Here is a 21,760-nt window from a genome sequence, read left to right on the forward strand (position 1 = left end):
TGATGGCAAAGCTGAATTTTCAGCAGCCATTACTCCAGTCTTCAATGCCACATGATCCTTTAGAAATCATTCTAATAGCTGATTTGTTGTTCAAGAAACATTTCATATTATATTATTATTATTATTATTAGATTTTTGCTGAAACCATGGTACATTTTTCCAGGATTCTGTGATGAATAGACAGTTCAGAATTTATTTGAAATATTTTGCGAAAACTGAACTGAAATACTGTCACTTCTGATCAATTTAATAAAAAAAAGAAACATCTTTTGAACAGTAGTGCATATGTCGGAAATGGGTCACTTTTCATTGCATATAATTTTTTAATTCGTTACTAACTTTAAAAAAATTTTGGTTACACTTTATTTTAGGGTCCTTGTTAAATTATACATTTAAGTACTGAGTAATATTAACGAACTACGTGTATTTACTATATGGTTAGTGTTACTTGCATGTAACTATGCATAATTTACTGTTATTATAATAGTAAGTACATGCAACATGTGTCACAAGGACACCTTAAAATAAAGTGTTATCAAATTTTTGTGTACTGGATCAAAATGAAATGGAATTTATTTTCTTTTTTAATTCAAAGGTCCCGGGACATCATTCTGTGTCATTCTGGCCCAATTCAACCACAGCAGCGTCAAAACACTTTACCATCTGTCACTTTGCTTGTTTGTGTTCCAGAATGGCTCAGTTGCTCTGCGACATGCAAAACTTGATCATTTGGCTTCTTTTGGAATTATTTTCATTAGCAGAGTACAAACAAACAAATGGCCATATTGTGTTTGAAATGCAAATTACTCTATATAAAACTTTTGTTATTGACCAGCTGTCTCATATGATTACACCAACCTTAGCAGAGTGCTCCATTGTAACAACCACTTTAGTTCCAGCACTGGCCACTAGATCCATAGCCCCTCCCATGCCCTTCACCATCTTACCCTGCAGGGAAACATACAAATAAAGATGTTGCAAGACATGAGCAACACATGCATGTAAATCAAAACACATTTTTGCATTACAAACACACAATATTTCAGGTTGAAGAAAACAATTGAGAATTAATTAAGCAATTCAAATGAAATCCTACAGTGGTCTATGTGTCTAGTTCAATTCGAAGAGCACAGGAGAGCTCGGTTAGGTTTGTTTTGGAGGGGATCTGAAAGGGCATTGTTGCTAGGAAACCATAAACCAGATTACCTGTGGCTGGAGTCACTTAACAAAAGGGCCTTTTCAGTGACGTTGATTTTATTGTTTTTTCCCAAACATGCTCGAATACAGACATGCACAAACAAACTGGGCACATGGAGGCTAAGAAATCCGTGAGGAGTATAAGCTTGTTGTGTGCCATATAGATTTTGTTTCGCTCTTGAATGCATCAACACAACATTTCCTGCCATCCCTGAAGCAACACATTAAGTAAATGCCTAGATATTCTGCCATAATTTAGTTCCGCTATGAAAAATGGAAACGGCCTTGACCGTTCATGCTTCCTGATCCCCCGTAGTGTCATTTTACAGGAATTTCCAAAATCTATTTTATAGGCTGTGGGAATTCATTTAAGAAAATGTCTTCGGCTGTTTCTCAAAGTATTGGGCTCGAGCTCAACCAGCATGATCTCCTTCAGTCTCCAACAGAGACAGACATACTTAAAATGCTTGAGTAGACTCTCAATAAAAGAAGTGAATAAGAATGGAATACCTAAAGTCTTTTATGGTTTTTCTCTACTACAGGTGACTACATTTTGTGCACACTTACGTACAGAGGAATATCTTATAAAAATAAAAATTATGAACAATATTATTTTTCAAGGTCTATTTATCTATGATAATGTCTTCAATGCAGGCTTACGGAAAGTAATTTCTGTGTACTCTAAACGTGCTGGAGAAATCTTAGCTAAATTAAGTGGCCACAAAGACATACAGTCATGGCCAAAAATATCGGCACCCTTGGTAAATATGAACAAACATCTAACCTGAACAAAGCAAAAATCTAACCTTTCATTGGATAATAAGAATTATGAAATATCATTATGAAATAAATGTTTTTCTCAAATACACATTGGACCAAATTATTGGCACCCCTAGAAATTCTTATGAGTAAAATATCTCTGAAGTATATTCCCATTCATATTCACAATTTTGAGCACTCCAGGCTGATTATGAACATGAAATCATCCAGCCATGGCTTCCTGTTTCACAGAAATATAAATAGGAAGGAAAACAAAGCCCAAATTCCCTTAATCATCCATAACAATGAGAAAAACCAAAGAATATATTTCTGATGTGCAGCAAAAGATAATGGAGCTTCACAAATTAGTGAAGTGACTTTAAGAAAAGAGCTAGAGCAGTGAAAATTCCCATTTCCACCATCAGGGCAATAATTAAGAATTTCCAATCAACATAAAATGTTACAAAACTGCCTGGAAGAAGACATGCGTCTATATCGTCCTAATGCACGGTGAGAAGGAGAGTTTGAGTGTCTAAAGACTCTCCAAGGACCACAGCTGGAGAATTGCAGAAAACAGTTGAGTTTCGGGGTCAGAAAAGCTTAAAAAAAATTAAATAAAATCACCACATGTTGTTTGGGAGGCTTTCAAGAAAAATTCTCCTAGCTTATCCAAAAACAAACTACAGCATATTCAGTTATCAGACACGACTGGAACTTCAAATGGGACTGGCTTCTATGGTCAGATGAAACTAAAAAATTAGCTTTTTAGCAGCAAACACTCAAGATGGGTTTGGTGAACACAGGGACAAAAAGTACCCCATGTGTACAATGAAAAATACTGCTGTATTTTTGATGTCGTGGGCCTATATTTCTGCTGGAGGTCCTGGACATCTTGTTTAGACACATGGCATCATGGATTCTATCAAATACAGACAGATAAAAAAATCAATAAGTGACTGACTCTGTTAGAAATCTTATAATGGGCCATGTTTGGATCTTCCAACCGTACAATAATCCAAACACAAACCTTAAAAACAACACAAAAATGGGTCACTGAGCACAAAACCAAGCTTCTGCTGGCCATTCCAGTCCTCTGACCTGAACCCTGTAGAAAATGAGTGGTGAACTGAAGAGAAGAAGCACCAACATGGAGCTGGGAATCTAAAGTGTCTGGAGTGATTCTGGATGAAGGAACGGTCTCTGATCTCTTGCCAGGTGTTCTCTAACCTCATCAGGCATTATAGGAGTAAATTTAGAGCTGTTAAACTGGCAAATGGAGGTTTCAAAAAGCATTGAATAAAAAGGTGCCGTTAATTGTGTATTAGAGAAAAACATTTATTTCGTAATGATATTTCTCCCCATTTTAAATTCTTATTATCCAATGAAAGGTTAGATTTTTGTGAATTTTTAAAATAAAAGATCAAAAGGATTAACAATACAGATAAATTTTCAGCCTTCTTTGATCATATTTACCAAGGGTGCTGATATTTTTGGCCATGACTGTATATATGGCTAATTATGTATTAATATACAGTGCCGTGAAAATGTTTTTGCCCCTTCCTGGTTTTTTAATTTTTTGCATAATTGTCACACTTAAAAAAATTCATATCATCAAACAAATTTTAATATTACACAAAGATAACCTGAGTAAATACAAAATGCAGTTTTGAAATGATGATTTCATTTATTAAGGGAAAAAAGCTGTCCAAATCTGTCTGGCACTACGTGAAAAAGTAATTGCCCCCTAAATCTAATAACTGGTTGTGCTACCCTTTGCAGCAACAACTGCAATCAAGCGTTTGCGATAACTGGCAACGAGTCTTTCACATTGCTGTGGAGGAATTTTGGCCCACTCTTCTTTGCAGAATTGTTTTAATTCAGCCACACTGGAGGGTTTTCAAGCATGAATGGACTGTTTAAGGTCATGCCACAGCATCTCAATCGGATTTAAATCCGGACTTTGATTTGGCCACTCCAAAACCTTCATTTTGTTTTTCTTGAGCCATTCAGAGGTGGACTTGCTGGTGTGTTTGGGATCATTGTCCTGCTATATAACCTAAGTGCGCTTGAGCTTGAGGTCACAAACTGATGGCCGGACATTCTCCTTCAGGATTTTCTGATAGAGTGAAGAATTCATGGTTCCATCAATTATGGCAAGTCATCCAGGTTCTGAAGCTGCAAAGCAGCCTCAGACCATCACACTACCACCACCATGTTTGACTGTTGGTATGTTCTTTTCATGAAATGCTGTGTTGGTTTTACGCCAGATGTAACGGGACACACACCTTCCAAAAAGTTCAACTTTTGTCTCATCAGTCCACAGAATATTTGCCCAAACGTTTTGGGGATAATCAAGATATTTTTTGGCAAATGTGAGACGAGCCTTTCTGTTCTTTTTGGTCAGCAGTGGCTTTTGCCTTGGAACTCTCTCATGGATGCCGTTTTTGCCCAGTCTCTTTCTTATTGTTGAATCATGAACACTAACCTTAATTGAGGCAAGTGAGGTTTGCAGTTCTGGGTCCTTTTATGACCACCTGGATGAGTCGTCATTGCACTCTTGGGAGTAATTTTGGTAGGCCGGCCACTCCTGGGAAGATTTACCACTGTTCCAAGTTTTCTCCATTTGTGGATAATGGCTCTGACCGTGGTTTGCTGGAGTCCCAAAGCCTTAGAAATGGCTTTATAACCCTTTCCAGACTGATACATGTAAACTATTTTGTGTAAACTATTACATGTAAACTATTATCTATTCTTGAATTTCTTTAGATCGTGGCATGATGTGTTGCTCTTTAAGCATGCTTCACTTTGTCAGACAGGTTCTATTTAACTGATTTCTTGATTCAACAGGTCTGGCAGTAATCAGGCCTGGGTTTGACTATTGAAATTTAACGCCGCTTTTTAAATACTGTGGTTAAATCACAGTTCTTTCATGATTTAACAGGAGGGGGCAATTAATTTTTCACGTAGGGCCAGGTAGGTTTGGACAGCTTTTTTCCATTAATAAATGAAATCATTTAAAAACTGCATTTTGTATTTCCTTAGATTATCTTTGTGTAATATTAAAATTAGTTTGATGATCTGAAACTTTTAAGTGTGACAAATATGCAAAAAATTTTACAAACTTTTCACGACATTGCACAACGATTAGGGATGCACAATATTGTCCCAGTTGGATATTTAATTGTGCTGGGCCCAGTTTACATTTCACACTACAATACATCTTAACAGTGGTCAGGTGAGACGAAAAACGACTTATAACTAGTAGTAACATGCGTCTCCAATGAGTCTCCTGTGACCACTTATGATCGGAATTTCAATTTTGTTGTTATTGTTAACTACAACTAATAAAAACAATTTTCATTAACTGAAATAAAGATTAAATATAATAAAATATAGGAATTAGATGAAAACTTGCATTTAACAAAACAAAAAAAAGGGAATTTCTGCCTTGACAATTTACTGAAATAAGTTGGAGTACAAAAATTACTTTAAAAATAAAACTAGAAATAATTATTTAAAAAAATGAAAAATCACACATTATTAAAAGTTAAAGGAAATTTTTTTTTGTTTTAATTAAATTAAATATTAAAAATATTCATAAATACTGTAATACATATATAATGCTAAATTAACACTGATTTCAAGAGTGTGGTCATTTCATGACTTGATAAATCACTTACATCAGAGTGTAACATGTTGATAAAGTACAAAAAAAACACTTCTATTTTTGACACATTTAAACCCTTTTTTTGCTCAATGGTTGACTGACAGGTCAGTAGACAGTCCTTCAAATGTTCTTCAGATGTGTGTGGTTTATGTCACAAGCTCAGTGTGGTCTTTAACATTCAATATTTATTTAATTGGCACATTTTGTTATATTTGTCTTTTTATTAAAGCAATTAAAATCTAATTTTATTATTTCCAAATTAGTTTTAAGCAGTAATAATAACTGCAATCCAATTGTGACATTGTACATTACTCACTGAAATGAATCTTGTTGCTGTTCCCCGCCCTACATATGGCTTTCCTACAACTTAATAACAATATAGCAAATAATAATTGCCAAAGGGTGATGTAAGCTTTCATTGAGTTTCCAGCCTTGAAAACAGTTCACAAATCACATCAAATGACGTATATGGATATGAAACTCGAACTGTGATTTGTCAGATGAATAATAATGCATTAACAGATTGAAAATGGTCCAAGAGTCTATCTCAAAACCACAAAGAGCAAATCAATCAATCAACTATCAAGCTCTCATCATCACTGCAAAGGGCTCTTAACAAAGAGAGCTTGACAAGCATGCAAATAAATAACAGGAAGCAAAGTGGAAAGAAAGGGTCCAAGTGCAGACACCTGGGCTTTTTTCTTCTTCATTTATGCAGGCTTTGAAGGAGGCACATTCTGGAAGGAGAGCTGTTTACACGTTGGGGAAGTGCCACATGGAAGTGCTGTGTGGGTGTGTGTGTGTATATATGTGTTGAGGGGATATTTCACATGGAGAAAAAAAAAATGAATTCAACTTTAGTGAACAGCAGACTGAGAGTTTCCATGACAACTTATCAAATATTTCCTCTGTAAATCACACTATCCTTGCTTTTCATGCCTGCTGATTAAGACAAAAATTATGCCCTTCACTTCAGGCGATTTCCTTTTGTCGGTTTGCATCCTTATCCACTCCTCTAAATTCATTCTCTCCTACACAAACCGGCTGGACATTTAAATGCGTGGCAATACAACGGTGACTAGCGCTAATGCCGTTTCCTAGACAACAATTGAAGTGCCAGTGACAGTGTGACAAAAGGCTGTGTAGTTTAACAGAGCCGAAAAACTGCAGAGAATTGTATAATTCTTTATCACATCTTATGAAGTCTGTGAACTTTAGGTTATTACATTCCATGTTCTTTTTTAAATAATTAACCAGAAACATAACCTTTTGGCAAGGTGGCTTTCCTCTGTGCAGCGTGATAGCCGCTGACACTTTTCCCTAATTAATATCAAGAAATTGGTTTCAGGGAACCTTGAAGCACAAATTTGGCAAAAATAAATAAATAAATAGTTAAAAGAAAATTTCATCATTTCCAAATCTGTAAGACTGTACAGGCTTGGAAAATAATGAGTAAGTAAAGAGGGAATGTTAAATTTTGGGTGAACTATCCCTTTAAGCAAATTAAAAATAACACATTGTATTTAAAAAATATACAGAAAATTAAATATTTAATTATGTATACATAGTTAATGTAAGCAGCATCCAATACATCTTTCGTTAATAATGCAATCCTAGAATGCACTTCATCAAGATCCATGAAGAAAGGTTCATTATAAATATACTTACTTATTTACAATCAGATATTATGAATATTATTAATATAAGTAAGGAACAGTCAACAGCAGGCCACTGAATTATTAGCAAATAATTCACTCCTGAGATGATTATGCTGCTACGACGTGAAGCATTGGCTTTACATACATAATAAAATGCAACTTTGTGGCAAAAACATAGAAATAATAAGTTATTTAGTTTTTTCCTATTGTTTGCTATATGTATATGCTTGGTCAGTGTCTTTGTGGGTTTTGTTTCTTTTGCTGTTGTATGCTGTAAGGACCTTTAAAATATCGGAAATCATTTGGTGAATTAACTACTTTAGCTGTGCGTTTCCCTGAAAATAATTGCACACCTTAGAACGTTCGTCAACCAATCAGATTCAAGCATTCAACAGCCCCATAGTATACTTAATAATTATACAGTTACTTGTATTATTATATAAATTAATATGAGTTTCTGACATAAATAAATGTATATCATATTTTAATTTAATACCAAAAACTATCCATTAAATTAGTTCAAAATAATTAAAGTTTTGTAACATATCTAAGTCAGCTTTGGTGTAACCTTGAAGATATGAAAATTCCTTATTATGAAATGTGCAAACACTACCAGTCAAAATTTTTTGAACAGTAAGATTTGTTTATGTTTTTTAAAGAATTCTCTTCTGCTCACCAAGCCAGCATTTATTTGATCCAAAATACAGAAAAACAGTAAAATTGTGAAATATTTTTACTATTTAAAATAAATGATTTCTATTTGAATATATTTTAAAATATAATTTTTTTCTCATGATCAAAGCTAAATCTTCAGTCTTCAGTGTCACATGATCCTTCAGAACTCATTCTAATATGCTGAGTTGCTGTTCAAGAGACTATTATTATTATTATTATTATTATTACCAATATTTAAAACAGCTGAGTGCATTTTTCAGGATTTTTTGATAAATATAAAGATCCAAAGATCAGCATTTATCTGTAATAAAAAGCTATACACTATACCGTTTTTTTCCTTTTATTTAGCAAGAATGCTTTAAATTGATCAAAAGTGATGATAAAGACATTTATAATGTTACAAATGATTTCTACTTCAGATAAATGCTGTTCTTCTGAACTTTCTATTCATCAAAGGACCCTGAAAACATTCTACTCAGCTGTTTTCAACACAATAATAATAAATGTTTTTTGAGCAGCAAATCAGAATATTAGAATGATTTCTGAAGGATCATTTGACTGGAGTAACGGTGCAAAAAATTCAGCTTTAAATAATTAAAATTAAATAAAATTTGAAAATATATTCAAATAGAAAAGTTATCTTAAATTGTAAAAAAAACAAAAAAACATCTGTACTTTGGATTAAATAAATGCAGGCTTGGTAAGCAGAAGAGACTTCTTTTATAAAATAAAAAAAAAAAACATTAAAAATCTTACCGTTCAAAAACTTTTGACCGGTAGTGTACATGTACATATGCATACGTTTTTGATGGGTTTTTTTAATAATTAAGTGTACCAAGTTAACGTTAAATTGAAAGCCCTAAAACATATAAGAGAGAACAAGATTCACGCAGAATAGTGAGCAGAGACTGAGCAACTTCTGTGTCCTTAAGTTCCATCAGGTAATGGGTAATTTGAAGTGGACTATAATTTTGTGTCTGGGCTTGCTGAAAGGCTGTATGAGAGCCATTTCTGAGTGAGGGTCAAGAGTTAGAGTCCCAAATAAGGTTTGTGCACATGAATCACATCTTTTTAACAAGAGATTGTGTGGGTGTTAGGATGTGGAAGCAAGCGGGACTATTTCATTTCATCTAGTTCAGAACGCGTTCGACCCCCATTTTTTGCATCAGCGTTGTACATTATAATTAAAGACACAGCATGACTATAAAGCGAGGAATGGCTCTATTTTCCCTCTTCTTGTCCATAAAAGAGAGAGATAACACCACTTCATCATAAAAAAAAAAAAACGACAACCAAAAGCCTTCCTTTACCAATGAACGCCAACCAGCTCTTCTGAGAGCTCAAGGCTGATGTACATTTGTTTTTGGATTAAGCTGTTCTGGAACATTACGAATGCTAATTCAAAATCCCCATTACCGATGCTTCAGGGGCATTTTCTCCTAGGATGCAAGCGCATCCTCAAAATAATTTGGATGAGAAAACAATCAACAGTACAAAAATAAAATTAAATATGAAAGGTCAAATTGGCCATTCACACAGCACGTGTTTTTGCATTGAAAAAATAAGACGTGGGCAGTGGAAAAAATGCAAGGTCTTTTTTTAAAACTTGAGTGCAAAGTCATTAGAACTTTAGCCATGCACAAAATGCTGCAAAAGACATGCAAGGTGAGTGCATAATAGACAAACGTCTATCTAGTGCATGTTATTCAGAAAAAAAGCTGAAAAATCTCCCAAGATTAATTAAAGCAAAAGGAGCCCCTACCAAGTATTGAGTACATATACAGTAAATGAACAACATACTTTCCAGAAGGCCAACAATTCACTAAAAATGTTTTTTTTATTGATCTTATTAAGTATTCTAATTTGTTGAGATAGTGAATTGGTGAGTTTTTGTTAAATGTGAGCCAAAATCATCACAATTAAAAGAACCAAAGACTTAAAACTACTTCAGTCTGTGTGCATTGAATTTATTTAATACACGAATTTCACAATTTGAGTTGAATTACTGAAATAAATGAACCTTTCCACTCTAATTTATTGAGATGCACCTGTATATATATATATATATATATATATATATATATATATATATATTTTTTTTTTTTTAGGTGGAACTGTACACAGATGTCACGGTTCGGTACATACCTCGGTTCGGGGTCACGTTCGATATGATTCCGGTACAACAAGAAAAAAATAATAATAATCTACTATGCTCGGTTTCATTTATTTTGAACAGACAGTAGTACAAATTACAATTTTTTCCACCTACATGTGGAAATACTAAATATTATTACATATATATAAAAACTGCAGTACATATATACATACAAGTAGTGTTGTCAAAAGACCCGGTACTTCGGTACCAAGTCGGTACTAAAAAAATGAAAACGTCACGGCACCAGGTTTTTTTTAACTACCGGTGTTACCGAGTACCTGGTCAACCCGGTTCTTGACGCATACTTGATGATTTCCGCGATGCAGAAAACGTGGACGGAATCTCGGAATCCAGTTATAAAAATGGAATTTACAGTTTAGCACGGAATGTCACGGAATTTGTCAAAGTTTGGATGAATTAATCAAAAGTAGGTCATTACACTTAAATTAAATCGCAACATGGACTAGTATCTGTGAATATTAAGCCGCAAAAATCGATTCAGATATGAATCCCGCATGTTCTGCGAGTCTCTGTGTGAATGAATGAATGAATGACAGATGCGTGTTTTTTTTTTTTTTACTACACACACTGAAGCGCGCGTGACGCTCGCGGTGATTTCAGCATTTTACCATTTCATTTGAGTAAAACCAGCATATATCATATAGCTACACACAAAAATTTAAAAGGTATTCACATTTTAATTTTAATAGTAAATCCCCTTTATTTACCAAAAAAATGTGTTTAAATTTCATTAATTAAAAGACAATTAAATTTGGGTGAAACTTGTTTACTGTTTTTCATACTTTTATTACTTGCGGAAAAACTTGTAACACAATTTAAAGAATGGCATTGATTTTTGTACATTTTATTTTTGTTTGACTTTATTATTAAAAATAGTGTGTTTTTTTAATTAGCATGTGGTACCGAAATTGGTACCGAGAATCGTGGATTTTCACTGGTATCGGTACCGAATACTGAAATTTTGGTACCGTGACAACACTACATACAAGGAATAAATTCTTGAAAAATATTTGATTTAGTTTACAGATAAACAAGGGAAAAAAACAGTGCGACACATAACGTAGCCTATATATGCTGAGTTGTTCAGTTAATTTTTGTGACGCTTAATTTGTTCATAGAAAGGAAACTGAAATGGCAGAAAGCAACATTCTATTTGTTTTCCTTAGTTTACAAAAGCATGTTTTGTTTTCATTGTGAGTGTCCACAAATAAAAACAGATCTTTATACAGTGATGCATTATTAATAAGACAATAAGTGTTTAAAGTTGATTCTGCTGGTATAAGGAAACAGTTGAAGTGATCGCGCCGGAGCGCGCACACACACACACACACACACACACACAAAACACATCAGTTCCAGCATTGCTAACTTGACAGCACAGTTGGTACTTTATCAAAATAAAATACAGTGAACCAAACATCAGCACACCCGCCTCTGTGTCACCGTTGGAACGTGACTGAAGTACAAAGCCTATCATTTACATAATAAATAAAATTTTAGCATTCAGATACATTACATCGCAAATATGGAAATATTACAGAATATTTGGATTTGTGCCGAATGAGAGAGGTAGGATACATGAGCACAAAGCTCCATTTTGCAAACAGTTGAGTGCGCAAGCCTTTAAAGTATACTCCTTTGTCTGTCTATGTGAGAGACACATTCAGAATCAGCACATAGTCACTGTCTAGGGGACTTTGTTTTCAAGTGCGCAACTCATGGCATTCGCTGTTCTTCTGCTGGCGATTATCAAACAGCGTTGCATTACTGCAGGCGCCCCCTTCCGGATTGGGGGTGAATTGCCTTTATTCGTTGTAAGGCCTCATGCACCGAACCGAGATGACCGTACCGTGATGGTTCGGTATGAATACATGTATCGTTCCACCCTAATATATATGGGTGTCAACGTTAACGTGTTAACGAATGCGATTAATCAAAAAAAAATTTAACGCGTTAATATTTTTTTAACGCAAATTAATTGCTTGATAAGGTTTGACCCCAACTTCTTCCCGTCATCGCAGCCTGGAAGGTTATATATCATTGTGTGATGAGGGTACAGCAAACTAGTGTTGCCAGGGTAAAGGCACGAATGGGCTATTTTGAAAATACAGTTGTGGGAAAAATTACATAGCCGTGGGTTGCAGTTTTTTGGGCTACTTTTATAATGTACGGCGGCCGCCCAAAGTGTATATAGACAAATAATAATTAAAATAGATCCTTTTACTAATGTGTATTATACTTGGAATGTATCCCTGGCAACTTAAGAACGGAGAGGCGGTTGTAACATCAAACAACGTGAATTTCAGCAGCGCATACATGTTAAGGCTTTTACACAGCAGAAATAAACATGACAACAGCCACTATAGATTATATAAGATAATAAATACATGATTACGATAGATATGGTCTGTATGTGATTTTTGAGTTGAATGTGTACATCTGAAATGTTAATTTGTGCAGCGATATAAAAGGCTATAAATAGCATATTTTAACAACAGTAAACAACCAAATTCCACATGTGATCTCAAAAGGAAGTTATTACAAACACTCGATGGTGGTTTGAAGTGAGTTCTGAGTAAAAGTGTACTATTAATCTCATAAATTGTCTTATGAAGCATGATGCTAATATTAGCTCTAATGCAGCTGCAGAACAGGTCCAATTCTTCTTCATAATGTATTTTGTCATAATACTTCACGTAAGGTCACAAGAAATGTTTTGTTGTATTTATTTAGAAATACTTTTGATAATAGTTGGGTAAATGTATACTGGGATTGAAGCGATGTGGCTTGGTAAACGTTTTATTGGCAGTATAAAGGCTGATAATGGCTGAATAAAAACAAAAGAATAATGATAAAAGATTAATAAGGATTATGTCTCATACCTGGCGGAAGTGTGAAAGGTTCTGTTTCCTTAAAGAAATGCATGACAAACTAGTTTATTTCAACACATTTACAGGTAAATCCTAGTATCCTGTGATTGACTGTGATTAACGCGATTAAATTTTTTAATCGATTGACAGCACTAAGATATATATATACACACACACACACACACACACACACACAACCCAAATAAATAAAATTTGAAGACTTTCAAATCACATGAGCCAATATTTTATTCACAATAGAACAGAACATAAAAGTTTAAATGGAGAAATTTTACACTTTTATCCACTAAATGAGCTAATTTCAAATTTGATGCCTGCTACAGGTCTAAAAAAAGTTGGCAACAAAGGGCTGAAAAGCAAGAAATTTTGAAAAGATTCAGCAGGGAGAACATCTAGCAACTAATTAAGTTAATTGGCATCAGGTCTGTAACATGATTAGCTATAATGTCTTAGAGAGGCAGAGTCTCTCAGAAGTAAAGATGGGCAGAGGCTCTCCAATCTGTGAAAGAGTGCATAAAAAGATTGTGGAATACTTTAAAAACAACGTTCCTCAACGTCAAATTGCAAAGGCTTAGCAAATCTCATCATCTACAGTGCATAACATCACCAGAAGATACAGATAAACTGGAGAAATCCCTGTGCATAAGGGACAAGGCCGAAGACCTTTGTTGGATGCCCGTGGTCTTCAGGCCCTCAGACGACACAGCATCACTCATCGGCATGATTCTGTCATTGACATTACTAAACGGGCCCAGGAATACTTCCAGAAACCACTCAAGTAAACACAATCCGCCGTGCCATCTGCAGATGCCAACTAAAGCTCTATCATGCAAAATGGAAGCCATATGTGAACATGGTCCAGAAGCGCCATCGTGTCCTGTGGGCCAATGCTCATATAAAATGGACTGGTTCAAAGTGGAAGTGTGTTCTATGGTCAGATGAGTCCAAATTTGACATTCTTGTTGGAAATCATGGACGCCGTGTCCTCCGAGCTAAAGAGGAGGGAGACCTTCCAGCATGTCATCAGTGTTAAGTTCAAAAGCCAGCATCTCTGATGGTATGGGGGTGCATAAGTGCATATGGTATGGGCAGCTTGCATTCTTTGGAAGGCACTATGAATGCTGAAAGGTATATAAAGGTTTTAGAGCAACAAACGCTCAAATATATCTCAGAGGTCGCATTAACCGAAAATTCTCCGGAATTCTCATTGACGGATTTTTTTTTAGCAGTAATGGAATAATCTGAAGGCCGTCCGTCACTCTGACAGATTACACTGAGGGTGATCTATTGTAATTTGTAACTGTAATTCCCACCCCTGTCCAGTTGGTGGCGACTGGGCTCCAGTGTGGCAGCAGAGCATGGGATCATCAGCTCCAGAACAAAAATAAAACTGTCACGAGTCTTTGCACACAGGCGAGTACACACTAGTCAAGCAAAAGAGATGATCAGTTTATTGCCACTGCACTTGATCTGAGGTGTCTACAGCTATCTATCACACCACATTAAAGAGCGCCAAAACAGTATTTATTGCTTGAATTTCCTAATAAAATGGACAGAATTTGAAATCTGAGACTTTGTTTCATATCAAAAGTAACAAAGCACAAAGCTTAGCCTAGTGCGAATTAGTGGATGGGAGGCGCAATCACTGATGTTGGTGCACTATATCAGTCTTTGACTATATGTAGGCTACTGTGCATTCATCAAAGAAAACAGCATTGATTGGGATTTAAAGGGGTCATCAGATGCAAAATTCACTTTACAAGTTGTTTGAACATAAATGTGTTTTGGAAGTGTGTGTACACATCCATCCTATGATGATAAAAATCCACCCAGTCTTTCTTTTTAAATCCCTGTTTTAAAATCCCCTTTCTCAAATCAGGCTGCTCTGAGATTCCTGTCAGAATGACGTAGTTGCACAGACCTCTCCCACGATAGTTGATTGACAAGGCCATCTTACCTTAGACCCACCCTGAATGAGCTGAGAGCTGTCCGCCACTGTGTCGACTCTGGTGCAGGGGAAGACAAGAATGTCTCCGATTAAGCGATTGAGGTGTTTTTTAATACCTTTATTTAACCAAGAAAAAGACTGACTGAGATTAAAATCTCTTTTCCAGGAGTGTCCTGGCCAAGATCGGCAGCCGAGTTTGCATATACAAATAAACAACATAGTTACGGCAAACATTACGTAACATATAACCAGTTACACACCGTTAAATTGCTCTCTAGATTACATATTAAGGACTTAAAATAAATATAGGACACCAAATTTTGTAACTTCACCTCCCTTTGGAGAAGATTTCAATCTGAGGAGCAGCATATTTAAAAGAGGTTTTACCAAGCTCATTTCTGACAAAGGGCAAACAGAGATTATAAATTGATTGAGAACGCAATGAATGATTTCCAGACAAAGTCCTTTGTATAAAACAACAGAGATAATTTGGCAAATTACCCAGAATTGCCTTATATATATCAACAAATGCCAATGCATTTTTCTCCGAATTCTCAAAGAAGGCCATGCAACTCATTCATATAACTCACAGTGATGGGTTAAAATTTACAATCAGTTATAAATCTTAGAGCACCGTGGTACAAAGCATCCAGAGAAGAAAGAAGGTAAGAGGGGGCATTCTGGTAAACCACATCCCCATAATCGAGAATCGCCAGAAATGTAGCGGACACAAATTTTTTCTTCAGCTTAAATGGGAAACATGACTTATTTCTGAAGTAAAACCCTAACGTCTTCTTTAATTTTTTACTCAGATACTTAATATGTGAGCCGAAAAGTAATTTGTTATCAATGATAATACCCTGATATTTGTTCTCTGACACTGAGGTAACTTATTGGCTCCCCTAAGAAGTTTGAAGGACAATAGCATTCTCTAAAGAAGTTCTAGAATTTGAAAATAGCACACATTTAGTTTTTTCAACATTTAAAACCAACTTCAAAGCACGAAACCTGTTTTGGATAATATCAAAAACAGACTGTAATTCAGCCACTGATTGTTGCTTAGAGGGAGCTGAACAGTATACAGTAGTATCATCTGCGTAAAAATGGAACCTTGCTTTTGTTGTTGGATGTAATAACGAATATAGCAGTCGTCATTTACTCCCACCATCTGAGCCGCTGAAGACGCAGAGGATTAACATTACTTTCATTTTGAAGGGAATGTGCCGAACCCGATCTACATAAATGCATCTATGTTTGCGCAAATCATTCGTGATCCAGCCTCACCTACAGAAGAAGTGCGTATAAAGGTTTTTATGAATCTTTGCAAATCGCCTTTCCTAATAATGTGCTAGTTAGCCAGTTTCACGGCTGAAGTTTACAGTCTGCTCGTCATTCCACGGAAGAGAGGGGCGGGGTCAGCAGAGCTCATTAGCATTTAAAGCAACATGGACTAAAAAACATCTCACTGAAAACAGAGCTGATTTTGACAGGGTAAAAAAGGTGTTTTTTACACTACCATTGAGAAATTTTAACCAAAGTATGTTATAGACTTTTCATTAAGACCCTAAAGAATCATATCAACTTGGCATCCGATGGCCCCTTTAAGAATAGACATTGGTTCATAAGAATGATCAGTGTTGGGGGTAACGCATTACAAGTAACGCGAGTTACGTAATCAGATTACTTTTTTCAAGTAACTAGTAAAGTAATGCATTACTTTTTTAATTTAGAAGAAAATATCTCCTGTCCCCATGTTGGGAGAAATTGGAAGTACAGAGGCGTGAACATGATGTTACTGTAGTTCTAGACTAAATGTGAACGTGCATTAATTCATCTCACTGGCAAAAAAAACAAAAAACAGATTCAGTATTCATCAAAATGAATTAAAACAGTGAAATGCAAACTCAGAATATGACGCAAACCTGCAACAATTAAATGTTAAATAACACAAATGTATCTAATCCCATTTTATTAACCAATGTCTTTGCTGCTGACCTTTGACGATCCAGTTCAACCATACTAATAAGCAAAAATGACTTTAGATAAACTAACAATTGTGCTTCATTGTTTTTTAGTGTTGAAGAGTGTTGAACCTTCTTCTCCTGCATTCTACTGTACAGTCGTTAATTTACTTTTCCTTCAGCCTGAGGTTTATTCATTCATTACACTTTTTGGTGTGAAAGGGCATTTACATTTGCTATAAATAGAACTTTTTATATTAAAAACAAACAATCAAGCCCTGCTCATATTTAAAAAGTAACGCGAAAGTAACACAAAAGTAATGTAACGCATTAATTTACATAAAAAGTAACTAAGTAACGTAATTAGTAAATGTTTTAGGGAGTAACACAATATTGATAAGATGATAGATTATGATGGAATTTTTACGACCCTGTCTGTCAAAATGATGGACAATGTTAAAGTCTAACACAACCTCTGAGATATATATATATATATATATATATATATATATATAGACACAAACATTCACACATATATAACCTTAAATTATTAGTTTTATATTTCTCCATAGTTTTTAATTTGATTACGTTATTTGCAATGCTTAGTGGGACTGTAGTTCTTTCCCTCACTAAAGCCATTAAATATGCAGTCTTGTACCTTTTTGTATGATTTTCAAATGCTTTCTTGCTTCAAATCAAAGTTTGTAATGTTGTGATTCATGGCTTATAATACCTTAACAAAAAAAAAATCTATGTGAGAAATGGAAAAAATACTTACAGAACCAAAAGTAGGTAGGCACTAACAAACTCTATTATGCTCACAACTGGTCAGCAAATCCAAAGGAATGGGTCAAACTGGTGAAAATGGACTAATTATAAAGAAGACTTTAGGAAGTAAACCACTTTTGGCCAATTCTGAATTGAAATTACTTTAAATGACGATCTACGAGAGAGCTGGGTTTTAGCAACCTGTTAGCTCGATTAAATAAAATATTAACCTTCATACTTGTCGCCATTATAACACCTGTGGTGTTTACAGGGGATTTGTTGACTAATGGTCCAAAAAGTGAAGATTAATAATAACAGCTGAACGCCAGTTTCACACTAATTTTTCCCATAAATAATAGTTCACACTGTAATCTGGCACACCCTGACACAACTCTTCCGCTTCTTATTGTTACCGGCCCCCTGTTGAAGATGCCATGACTATTTGATGTAGCATGTCTTCATCATCATTTAGGATGCTGTGGAGAGAGAGCTGCTATCAGCCGATGAGCAGATGGAAGAGGAGGGATCTTATAACGTCCCTGTTCCTCTCTTGATAGTATGAGTCTTCCAGCTAGGCCCTCTGGCTACATTACAGACTGTTGTCCCTTTAGTCTTGAGAGGTGGCTGGGGAGCTCACAGTAATTGGAGGGATTATTGTAATTAGTCTGCCAGGCTTGTCTGATTCATTAAGAGTTTAAAGGCTAAAGACAGCTTAGAACAGCACACTCTAGTGCTGCATGCAAATCTATTTATTTTTGATAATGTACTCTGATGTCCCCACAGACAGCTACTGACCTAAACATACCATCACGGGAGAATATAGACTTTACAGGTATGTTGTATTTAGGTTAAATTTGCATTACATTTACATTGCACACTTCCCTAGAAATCGACCCATGAACTTGCTGTTGCTAATACTATGCACCACTGTTTAAGCTAGTAGAACGCTTTATGTTTCTGACTGAAAAGAGTCAGACATATGTAAATAAATGTGTAAAAGTATGAATGGATCTAAAATTACCTTTTGGTAAAGGCTATTCGAGTTTAGATCAAATACTTTGTATAACTATTGTTTACAAATACATCCTTATTCTGAAAGCATTTGTACATATTGTGTAATGGGTAGGCAGTTTTAGTTTTCCAGTATGCAGGTAAAAATGAGTAAGCCTGAGATTTCTGAAATGTCCAGTAATTAGATTAAAATAAAATAAAATAAAAATCACAACATAGTCTTATTGAAATAAATAAAAAATTAATTATATTAGTAAACAAAAGAATTGTATCATTTATTAGAATATACCAAACAAAGCTTTGGAATAAAATGGAAATAAAAATAAATAATAATAAAAATAAAATAAAATAAAATAAAATAAAATGGTCATAGTTTTAGCAAAAATAAAAATAAAAATATATATATATATAATCATAATAATAATCATAATTATATATATATATATATATATATATATATATATATATATATATATATATATATATATATATATATATATATATATATATATATAAATAAAAGGTTCAATAAATAATATACATTTTATATATTGAAACACATAATAAAATAACATATTTCTCCCCGGAACCCATTGAAGTTCCATTATAAGAGGGTAGAAATGGTAAAGCAGGGCCCTCAAATAGTAAAGCAAAGCACTAGCAACACCAATGTCATGTGTTTGATTCTCAGGGAGCACACAAAGTGATAAAGTGTATACTCTGAATGCTATGTTGCTGTCGCTTTGGATAAAAGCCTCTGACAAACACATTAATTTAAATGTTATCAGCTCACCAATCCATTTCTTCGCCATCTTAGACACATTAAGTAGCACATCTTTCATGAGTGTGATCTCTGCTTCACATTTTGCCCTTACCAAAGTGCAAGCGAGGGGGGAAAAAAAAAATCACCGAAAGCAGAGTGCATCTCATGGTCCATGTGCACCAGTTTGAGAGAAATAACCTTCAACCAAACTCGATAAGCGAGACGCGCAGAGGGCCAGGAGGCTGGGAGGCATCAGTCAGTGACAGGGCGAGGGCACTGGAGAACTATAAATAACCCTGCAGAGGTGTCTGCATGCAGGGCAGCTGTGTATCGACAGTCCCTCAACTGACAGCAGGACCAGGCGCCACAGGCGACAGCCAGCAGAAAAACGGCTCCAAAAAACCACAGCCAACACTGACTCTCATTAAGCCTTGGAAACCCTTTTGTTAACCTAGAAGGAAGCAATGACTTTGGATTTAGGACAATAGCAGGCTAACTGATGTGTAGACAATACTTGGATGACTGTAAGAAAGAATTACACTGAACAATGTGGGTCGGATTAACTGGAGTCCATGTTAGCTCACTGGCTATTGTACATTTCAACTGTTGAGATTTACGTTGTGGTTCTTAACTGTAGTGGTTCTCAACTCGTGGATTGTGACCCAAAAAAATACAGATTAGACATGTCTAAAGTCAAATTTGGATCCTGAAAATCTGGATTAGCTTTTGGTTTAGTTAATATACAGACCAAAATTGTTATGCACGTTTGCACTACCATGTTACATTATGAATTAAACTCTTCATGGGTTCATACAAGTGCTACCTGAGTGACAACTTATTTTTTCTGCTTGAAAGGAGACGGTAACAGGCGTAAAATGACACCATACATCTGTATTTGTGCTCCTCAGAGAACATCATCTTCTACATAAGTCATTTCTGATTTCACGCTGCGAGTTCTGTCATTAGCTGCTCAGTGATTTCCATAAAACAAAAGGAAAGCTCTCGAGTTAATTTCAGCGGGAGAAAGAAGGGAAAGAATTGGAGTTGGGCTATGATGGTCTTGAAGTTCGGTTTGATTCAGCAATGAATGTGTGCATGATGAAACTATGGATAAGGTTTTACCTTGTACAGGTGTCTTAAAATACTTAAGAAGGATACAACTATTAGCAATTAAAAACATACAGTATCTGCAAAACAACAAAATGTTTTATGTGCGAGATACAAATGGCTGGATTGAAGCAAGTGAAATTTTACACAAATCTTGTTTCGGCTTCACTCTTATTGTTCAAAGTCAGTCGTACTGTATAAATAAGGAAATTAAGTTGTGAACTTGCCGGAATCATCCAGTTGGCTAGATCTCCATACTTGGATACCTGCATGGCTCCTAACATGGTCAAGTTGACATGACCCCTGGAGGAAACAAAAAATAAATCAAATCAACAATGGGAAAACTGTCATTATGCTGAAATTTCATGGGGAAAAAAAGGTCTATTGTCTGTTGTCAAAAGTATAGCAATATATAAAACACGGCTTTCAAAACAACCAGCTTTCTGTTGGTTTCAACTAAACCTTTTTCGATATTTGCATTTGGAAATCTTTTGCTCCTACAATTTCAGCTTCCTATAGAAATGACTGGATTTTGTCCATGAAAATTCACTGAACAATCTTAAATGTGACCATGTCTTTATTTGCCAATATTGTGTTTAACTTCCACGAGAGTACCACGCAGGAGCCGGCGTTCTGATGTAGAACCTGGATCTGTCTTGCCTTGTTTAAAAGCAGAGGAATGTACACGCATGCGTGTCAATGACTGACACGGAAGAGAAGAAATTGCTATTGAAGTCCCTATTGTTGTTTTCTTTACACACAAAGTATTCTCGTAGCTTCATAAAATTAAGGTCGAACCACTGATCATGTCACATGGACTATTTTAACAATGTCCTTACTACCTTTCTGAGCCTTGAATGTGGTAGTTGCATTGCTGTCTATGCAGGGTCAGAAAGCTCTCGGATTTCATCAAAAATATCTTAATCTGTGTTCTGAAGATGAACAAAGGTTTTACGGGTTTGGAACGACAAGAGGGTGAGTAATTAAACAGAATTTTCATCTTTGGGTATAGTATCCCTTTAAGAAAAACTGTCGATTCTAAAAGGCCATCCCAAAAACATCAACACTTCCTAACAGACTAGACCAAATCTTTTAAGTAGCAAGGTCCTGTGTGCCAAAAAGTTGAGCCTATTGGCTTGAAATAGTGCACCACTAAACCACTGGATTGTCAGAAGGTCTTAT

General features: G+C 35.3%; 1 protein-coding gene across 1 annotated transcript in view; it reads right to left on the minus strand.

The window, feature by feature from the left end:
• The window catches only part of oxct1a (3-oxoacid CoA transferase 1a), a 62,190-nt gene that overhangs the window by 17,657 nt on the left and 22,773 nt on the right, over positions 1-21,760 (minus strand). Inside the window, exons 13-14 of the mRNA XM_058784891.1 lie at positions 20,806-20,881; positions 859-948 (exon numbers count right to left, since the gene is read on the minus strand). Of these exons, the coding sequence (XP_058640874.1) occupies positions 859-948; positions 20,806-20,881 (166 nt within the window). The remainder of the gene's footprint in view (positions 1-858; positions 949-20,805; positions 20,882-21,760) is intronic.

The sequence above is a fragment of the Onychostoma macrolepis genome, chromosome 08 (genome assembly GCF_012432095.1).
Source record: "Onychostoma macrolepis isolate SWU-2019 chromosome 08, ASM1243209v1, whole genome shotgun sequence".
NCBI classification, from domain to species: Eukaryota; Metazoa; Chordata; class Actinopteri; order Cypriniformes; family Cyprinidae; genus Onychostoma; species Onychostoma macrolepis.